At 51.0% G+C, this 9,026-nt stretch overlaps 1 protein-coding gene across 2 annotated transcripts in view; it reads left to right on the top strand.

Moving 5' to 3' along the window:
- Positions 1 to 9,026, top strand: part of Stard3 (StAR related lipid transfer domain containing 3) — a 22,321-nt gene that overhangs the window by 5,482 nt on the left and 7,813 nt on the right. For both annotated transcript variants that reach the window (XM_031352626.1, XM_031352627.1), the window contains exon 2: positions 7,387 to 7,659. In XM_031352626.1, the coding sequence (XP_031208486.1) occupies positions 7,438 to 7,659 (222 nt within the window). In that variant the 5' untranslated portion in view covers positions 7,387 to 7,437. The remainder of the gene's footprint in view (positions 1 to 7,386; positions 7,660 to 9,026) is intronic.

The following is a 9,026-nucleotide window of genomic DNA, read 5'->3' on the forward strand; positions in this document are numbered from 1 at the left end:
TCTACAGCAGAAGGGGATTGAATCAGAGAGAGAGGTGAGAAGCCAGGGCTTGATCCTTCTCCCAGCTTGGAGCCCATTTCTCAGCTGGCTTCTCTGACTCCCCTGTATGAACCCCCAAGTCCCCCATAGCAACTCCAAAGACTTACATTTCTTGGGGCACACGGAGCCTCCTGGGGTGGACTGCCTGTCTGTCCTTAGGAAGTATTTGGAATTCTTACAGAATCCACTGTAGCTGGCACTTGTTTCTGTGTACTGCCAGGCAGCTAAGGTCAAGACAAGTATTCCCAGTCTGCAGGTACAGCGGGTACAAGAGCCGAGGCTTAGCCAGTAGTCACAGGAGCCATGGCACACACTTGCCTTGTGCAGGAAGTGCTCACTGGAAGGTAGTCCACAGGATATGGAGCTGCTGGCAGATGGCTGCGGCCTCTGGTCTGGGGAAAAAAGCTATAAGAACTCTCTCTGTGTTCCTGCCACTTAAGGGCTCTGGTTCAGTTGGAGTCTTCCTGTCTGCTTCCCCCATCTGCATGGGAAGGTAACAGGAAGGGCCAGTGCTAAAGAGCCATCCTGGCACACTCCCTAAATCTTCTACAGGGAGCCAGAACAGACCAACTTCTGCCCCCACCTTAACCTGGAGGTCTACCTATGCCTGGAGGGGAGTAACTTGGCTTTTGCATGACCAGGGATAGGAGTGAGGGGCTGGAGCGCTTGCTTTGTGCCACCCCGCAGGTTGGTTGCATAGTACAGCTTTGAACCCAGACCTTTCAGGGTGGCTTTTCCTATCTGTCACGACTAAGCTCTCTCTTTCCCCTTTGTCTGCTACACTTGTACCTCAGCCTCTGATCAAGCCCTTGCCTCCCCTCCCCTCTGACACTTGTACAAATAGAATCCCTGTGATGTAAGAGTTTTAATGCCTCTAGTATTTGTTGAACTAAGCTGTAAAACTTCGGGTGGCTTCGGGGAGGAGCCAGTAGGCAGAAGAGAGCAATCAGTGTGTGTGATAAAATATGTAACAAAAATTTTGCCAGTTTAATACTTCTAAGTATATAGTCCAGGTGTGATGTGATGTTTATATCAAGAAAGACCTGAGTTCAAGTCCTAGCATCTACCTGCATGGAAATTTACAAACATCTGTAACTCCAGTTCCCAGGGAACCAATGCCCTCTTCTGGTTTCTGAGGGCACCAGGCATGCATGTGGTGCACAGACATACATGCAGGCGAAACAACCACATACATAAAATAAATAAAATTAATGAAAAAAAAAAGCAGCTTAGGGCTAGGGACACACCTCCATTGTAGAGTGCTTGCCTAGCAAACATGGGACACTAAGTTTAGTTCCCAGCGCTGCATAAACTGGTGGCACTCACCTGTAATCCCAGCACCTGGGAGGGCTGGAGGCAGGTGGACCAAAAGCTCATTGTTATTCTTGGCTACACTGTAAGTTTGGGTCCAACCAGAGATGCATGAGATTGAATCTCAGAAAAGAAAATAAGTACAGCTTAGAAGCGATGGATATAGTTCATCAATGCAGCCCTCACTCAGTGTGTGAGTCTCTGAGTTACATCTCCAGTACTGGGAAAAGCTCAAATGATGGAGCTGAGGAGACCAAGTCTCAGGAAAGTTCTGCTGTGCCCCAGACCACAGAGCCAAGCTTTGAACTCTCTCCTCAAGTCTGTTCCATTTTGCTTACATACTTGTTTTGCATATGGTGCTGGATCTGGGTTTTAGGCAGCTGTGCTTTACCACAGAGCTGCATCCTTGGCATTTGCCAGAGACGTTGCTCAACTCAGCATCCTCATTGGGAGCTGGGCTTCTGCCATCACGTCCTGGGGGCCAGTAAGAGACCTAACTGGTGTCAGGTTGCGGTGACCCTTTCCTCATGCTGGGAGCCACAGGCGCTGACCCACTGTGCTTGCACACCTGCCTCCATCCCCACTCCCTGCCCTCCCAGCCTTCTCTCTGCTTCCTTTCTACTCCCTCAAGCCTTCGAAGCCCTTTGTGGCCATCCTCAGCGAACTGCTTCAGGCCAGTGTGTTCTTCCTTCCTGACACCTCCAAGGCACTTGGGTGGTGCTGTGACAGCAGGAGTGGGCTCGGTGGGGCGGGGATTGCTCTTCCCAGGGTTTCATTTCTGCCTCCATCAGACTGTTCCAGTGGCTATAGGCCTCTGCCCTCTGGGCCAAACAAGTGCTTGGGGGACTCCTAGGGGCCCATCCAGGTCAAGGTGACTTTTACTGTGAGCCAGCAGCTGGTCTGGCTACCAAAAGCCTTTAGAAGCCACCTGAGTGAGTTGAGCGGCATGCTGTCCCCCAGGAGCTCTCCAGGGCCATGCTGGACTGGAGAAAAAAATGATGTGTTGGTCTCTACCACAAGTGCTGCCCACAGCAGAGTAGATTTGGGTTTTTGTAGCTTAAGGATAGAAGCTTGTTCATGTTAGGTACACCCTCTACCCCCAACTCTACCAGAAGTCTGATTTTTATTAACTTTTTTATCTAAAGATTTAGATAAAGCCCCATCTATTTATCTATCTATTTTTTTTTTTTCTTGATTAGAAACAGAAGTTTGTAAATAGGTCTTGTTACAGGGGCTCAGAGTCAGCCTTGGTCTCCTCTGGGCACCAGTGCTCCAGCTCTCTGTGGACTTTGAGCTACTTTTTTTTTTTTCTTTTCTTTTTTCTTTTTTTTTTTTTGAGGAGGGTGGCTCTTAGCCAGCTTCCCCTCAGCCATTCTCTAAGCCCTAGTGCATGGCTCCCACGTGCTGGCATCTTCCGCTCTCCCAGGCCCCCCCAGCACCTCTGCTCTCAGCCCCATCTGAGTCTCTCGCCGACACAAAGATGTCAGGGTGTGAGCGTCAGGGTGGTTGCTGCTCCAAGCATGTCTCACACCCAGGCTGCTGCCACCCAAGTCCTGTGCCCAGGGAGGGATGGGCAAGCCAGGGACAAAGATAGACAGTGGAGAGGAACGGACCAGGAGTGGAGAAGCCACAGCGCTTAGAAGTGAGATTGGAAAAGAAAGGGAGAGGCAGAGAGATGGTTAGAGGTGCTGAGAGCTGCTCTGGAATGGGAGAGACCTAGAGATGAAGGCCCAGACAGACATGGATGACAGGATTTCCTGTGGGCTGTGGGCAAACAGGCGTTCTTTTTCGTCACTGCTAGGAATGCCAACTGCTGAGGGAATCTGGCAATGTCTAACCCAACCACGCATGAGGGATGACCCAGCAGTCCTGCTTCTAGGGAATCTGTCTGGATGGTACACTCCCAACAACCTGAACGCGTACACATACACGTCATTCAGTGTCATTACAAATATAAACGTTTGTTCGTAGGACATGGATCCAGTAAGATGTAATTCATCTGTCAGCTGCAGCTAGGGCTGGGGACATAGTTCAGAAGCACAGCGCTCGCCACGCACATGCACAGCCCCGTGTCAGTCCCCAGTACAGAGCGGGGAGGGAGATATATATATATAAATAGAGCGCCAAGGCTCCTGTAGTGACTTGACTGTTAATCCTAGCTCCCAGGAGGCAGGGATGGGTTTTGAGTTTGAAGTCAGCCTGGGCTATGTAGTGAGATCTAGTCTTAAAAAAAAAAAAAAAAAACCACTGGGCAGTACTTGGGAGGTAGAGGCAGGCAGATCTCTGAGTTCGAGACCAGCCTGGTCTACAGATCAAGTCCCAGAACAATCAGGACTATACAGAGAAACCTTGTCTTGAAAAATAAAAACAAAGTAAAACAAAAAGTACCAGTCACTTCTATAAACAAATGAGCTGCTTTATAAAGCCGGGTGTCCTGGTCTGTAGCTTAGTTGCAGGGTGCTTGCCTCGCACATATTCAGCACCCATCACTAGATGCATGCACGGTGGTACGCACAACTGATCTAGCCGGTGGCTACATACAGAGTTCAAGGCAACTTAAATACTGTCTCTAAAAACAAAATAAGGCTGATGAGCTGGCTCAGTTGTTAAAAGAGCTTGCTGCCAAGCCTGAGGACCTGAGTTCAATTCCTGGGGCCCCCATATGGTAAGAGGAAAGGACCAACTCCCGTTAGTTATTCTCTGACCTCGGCAGGCATGCTATGACACATGTGTCCCCCATGAACATGCAGATGTGCACACCAAAAATAATAAGCTGAGAGATGTCTCAGTGGCTAAAAGCATTGTCTCCTCTTAGAGGAGGACCTGGATTCCTGCCAACGATAGTGGAGCACATCTTTATACCAGCACTTGGAAGGAGAGGCAGGAGGGTCTCTGAGTTCAAGGCCAGCCAGGTCAACATAGTAAACTCCAGGTCAGCCAAAACTATGTAGTGAGACACTGTCTCAAAAAAAAAGAAAGAAAGAAAGAAAGGAAGGAAGGAAGGAAGGAAGGAAGGAAGGAAGAAAGAAAAAGAAAGCTGGGTGGTAGTGGCCCACGCCTTTAATCCCAGCACTTGGGAGGCAGAGGCAGGCCGACTTCTGAATTCGAGGCCAGCCTGGTCTACAGAGTGAGTTCTAGGACAGCCAGGGCTACACAGAGAAACCCTGTCTCAAAATATCAAAAAAAAAAAAAAAGAAAGAAAGAAAGAGGAACCTAGGTTCAATTCCCAGAAGCCACATGGCAGCTCACAACCTCAGTTCCAAGGGATCTGACATCCTCTTCTGGCCTCCATGGGCCCTAGGCATGCATGTGATTGATACACAGCCATTCATGCAGGCAGAACACCCATACACATTACAATACTAATTTTAAAAACAGGGTATGGTTACAGATTGTGTTGTGTCCCTGAAAAGGGGTGTGTTGGAGGCTTAACACTCCTATGCTTCAGGGCGTGGCCTTATCTAGAAACAGAGCCACCAAAGATGAGATGCAATCACCCAGGAGCAAGTAGGCTCTTAATCTAAAAACAGTGGTTCTGTGTGACTAGTGTCCTTAGAAGCTGACAGAGCCAGGGAGAGTGCTTTGTGAGAGTGTGGCAGAGACAGGCTTGAGTTGGAGAGCCAAGGAGTGCCAGATTGCTGTGCACCACCAGAAGCAAGGGAGCCAAGCACTGCAGACGGCCCTGCTGGCACCTTAATTTCAGACTTCTAGACTCTGGAAGCTGGGGGTGGGGGTGGGGCATGATCGTTCTAGCTTTTAAAACTTGTTTGTTTTGTTTTCTTCTTTCTCTTTCCTTCCTTGTGTTGTTGGGGGTTGAACTCTGGGGTTCTTGCACATGCTAGTCAGGGGTTCTATTTCTGGGTTACATCCGCAGCCCAGATTCCTATGGAGAGTTGTTCTGGGTTTGGGTTTTTGTGAAGCAGATGAAGGGGAGGCTGGATCTCACTGTTTCCCAGGCTGGCCTTGAACTCATCTTCTTTCCTGTTGGAGTGTAGGCACACATCTCTGCACAGCTCAGATTTCTTTCATACAAGCTGGACTGAGGGTATAGCTCAGCTGGCAGAGTGTTTTGTCGCTAGCATGCACTAAACCCTGGGTTCAAGTCCTAGCTCTCAGAAGGTGGCAGGAAGATCAAGAGTTCAAGACTGTCCTTGGCTCCATAGGCCTGGGCTACATGAGACCCTGACTTCAGACAAAGGGGCAAGCAAGCATCTGGGAGAGAGAAAAAAGAGAGAGAAAAAAGTGAATTCTAAGCCACTCTGAATGCAGACTACAGGGGAGACGGAGGGAGGACATAGGAAATGTCACCAGTCCTGGAGCTGGGGCTTGTCACAGCGAGGGATGTCTGTGCTGAGTCTGTTGTCTGGCTTCAAGCTGCCGGTGGATGTGGAGAGTCCCATTGCCCCTGGCCTGTCACATCCCCTCTGCTGACGGCCTGTCTTCTGGAGCCAAGCCCAGCTATCGCCCAGTACACTCTAGAGGGTTATGTACAGGGGAGTCCTTGGCTTTGGGTGGTGGCTTTGGCTTCTCGACTATTTGTGGGGTTCTCAGAGGTAGAGGGATGGATTTTCGGCTGGCCACAAACTGGGTCCCTTTAGGACTCGGTAGATTAAGGACCGGTAGATTAAGGACCGGAAAGGTGACAGACAGAAAAGAGGTGTGACAGAGACAACATCAACAGATCAGATAGGAGGGTGCTCCGTCCTCTCTCTCCGAATCAGGGGCAGGTATCTAGGACTCCCCTTCACTAGCCACCTCCCCACCCCCACCAACTCCCAAGATGCTGTGTTGATGCATGCTGGAGCTAGCCAGTCTCTGGCCTTCCTTTCTCTCACCCAGGGGACGGCACCCCTTGTAGGTCAGCAGATTGGTGTGCAGCATGGACCCTAGGCATAGGACCCTCATGGCATTGAAAGACCCAGGGCTCACTTTGCCTTTGTAGTCTACTAGAGTTCCACAATTGCACAGGATGTTCAGGGCTAGATCGGTTCCCTCGCCCCGGAGCCTTGGCTGTCTCACCTGTATGAAGATCCATCCTGTCCTGCTTGGGCATGTACGTGGCCATGGCTATGTGGATGCTGGGCAGCAGCAATGGGTTAGCCTTGGCGGTGGCAGGATTAGGATTTGTCCCATTTCTCTTTGTTGTGCTTCATGGAACCAAGGACCAAGAGACCTTCTGGGCTGTTTGCTTATCCAATAGTCAGTTATAGAGCACCTGCTGTGTGCCACGCATGGTGCCAGGCTCATGGGAGACAGCAGTGACCAAGTCAGTTAAAGCCCTATGCCTACCCTTGATGCCATCCAGTGGGATGGAGGGACCTGACTGAAGATCCCAGTGGCTGTGCTAAGTCAGGGTCAGGGTGCTGAACAGTTAGAAGAACTTGGTGGAATGCTTACCCCACCTCACCCCTCTGCCAGGACTTGGGGAGCTGAGGGAGGGTAGGAGGTGAGGAAATGGCAGATTCCTGCCTTGGAAGCTTCCCCCAGCTGCCTCGTGAAGAAGGGGCTGTTGAACAAGAAGAGTTGGTAGTGGTTGGGGCTAGGATGGACTGTTTGAGAACAGGGGCCAAGATGTCCATCTTCCAGGCACACTAAGACACTGCTCTAGAGTCCCTCCCAGTTGCCATGGATTAGTGGAGGGGTTGGCTGGCCGCTAGGAGGGAATGTGCTTTGTGCTTTGAAAACAAAGAACAGAGCCTGGGGCCCTCTTCTCCTGGGGGTGGGGGTGGAGGCTGTCCGAAGGCTGTTGACAGGACCCACGGCTAGTCTCAGTCTGTGCAGGACAGGCTGTGTGAGATTCAGGGGCCAGTAAGTGCCCCTCTTGGGGATCCCAGAAACCACAAGCTATAAGACTGTGTGTGTGTGTGTGTGTGTGTGTGTGTGTGTGTGTGTGTGTCTAGCCAGCTAGTGAAGCCTGGTGCATGAGGCGACTTACACAGAGCTGTAGGCCTTGGTATAGGGCAGGGGTACCTGGAAGTGCTATGGAAAGGGGGTGGCATTCCTGGGACCCTGACAGCCACTTCTCTCTTCCCCCAGCCCTGCCGCTGAGGCCCCATTGTCCCCACTTCAACGTGGGGGCCCACCAGGATGAGCAAGCTGTCTGGTGATCTGGCCTGTGACTTGGAGCGCAGTTTACCGGCCCTGGCCTCCCTGGGCACCTCACTGTCCCACAGCCAGAGCCTCTCCTCACACTTCATCCCGCCGCCTCTGGAGAAGCGCAGGGCCATCTCTGATGTCCGCCGCACCTTCTGCCTCTTCGTCACCTTTGACCTGCTCTTCATCTCCCTCCTCTGGATCATCGAGCTAAATGTGAGTAGGGGGGGGCATGTTGTGGGGGAGGCGGGCCCCTGGGTCTTAGTTCACCCACTTGCCACTTGGGAGGGATGCCTCACCTCTGGGGCTGATTATCTGGATTGATGAAGAATGGGAAGTAAGAATAGCCATATTTACCTTCCACATAAAGAGAGACAATGAGGCCTGAGTGGGGGACCACAGAGATTGTCATTTCTCCTAGGCTCCCAAGAACCTGAAGGAGCCTAGTTGAACAGACCACTAACTCCTAAGCTATGCAGTTTGCCTCTGCACCATACTGCCCCCTAGTGGGTACTATGCAAACAGGAAGAGAAGCACCTATAGTCAGGATGGGGACATTTTTGCCTTCTCCCTGCCTTATTTCGCTCTCTGGCTCAAATTTATCCATTTATTCAACAAGCATGCTTTGAGGCCCTTCTGTGTCCCAGGTACTACACTAAAAGCAAAAACATGGGGCAAAAACTTCAGTTCCTGGTTGGTGGCCCTGGTTTTGGGGACTGCTGCCTGATGGCCTAGAGATGAAGCTGTCTCAAAGCTCAGCATCCACACCCTTGGGCCTCAGCACGCATAAAGTCAGGGGACCCCAAGCAGGATGTCCCAGGCCTGGGCCTGCCTCAGTTTCTTCTCTGTTAGCCGTAGGATCTCAGTTCCCAGTGCCTCCCGTCAGAATTAATGGTGGGCAACGGTCCTTTTTCCAGGTCCCAAGCTTGGCCTTCCTTGATCTCAATGAATAGTTTGGGAAAGGGGCTAGTTAACAGCAAGACGGACAAGAAGTAAATTTGGCTCTGGTCATGTTAAGCTGGAGAGTAAGGAAGGACTCTGAGGGTGGGTGAGTTCCCATGTGCATCTGAGTCGAACTGGTACCCTTGGGGTGACACAGGCATCAGTGAAGAGGGCATTGGCTCATCTTACTGGTAAACGGCTGAGCTCCTAAGGTCCTACGGTGCCTTCCTTTTGAAGGTCCCGACTAGCATCCGAGCAACCCTGCATCTCACCCACACCCCTAAGTGAATACATATTTTATAACCAGAGAAGACGTGGGGAAATGTTGATGATTTTGCTTTTGAAATTCTTTGGCTGACAGCTGCGATTGCTCAGAAGTCATCGTGCATCCTTGAGAGTTGGTGCAAAGTGATAGAACATAACCCACAAACAAACTGCCTTCCGGAGTGAGTCTGAGAGCACTGGGTTTAGCTCCCAGCAGAGTCAGTGCAGTGTTCTGCTTGGCAGACAAAGGGAGACAGGGTGCGTGCAGAGCCCCGGCTGAAAATGTTATAATTTCAGCCATTTCGTTTTATCTTCTTATTTTGGGAAGAGACAGAGAGAGACAGAAAGAGAAACGGGGGGGGGGGGGGGGGGGGGGG

This window comes from Mastomys coucha, unplaced genomic scaffold (genome assembly GCF_008632895.1).
Source record: "Mastomys coucha isolate ucsf_1 unplaced genomic scaffold, UCSF_Mcou_1 pScaffold5, whole genome shotgun sequence".
Taxonomy (NCBI): Eukaryota; Metazoa; Chordata; class Mammalia; order Rodentia; family Muridae; genus Mastomys; species Mastomys coucha.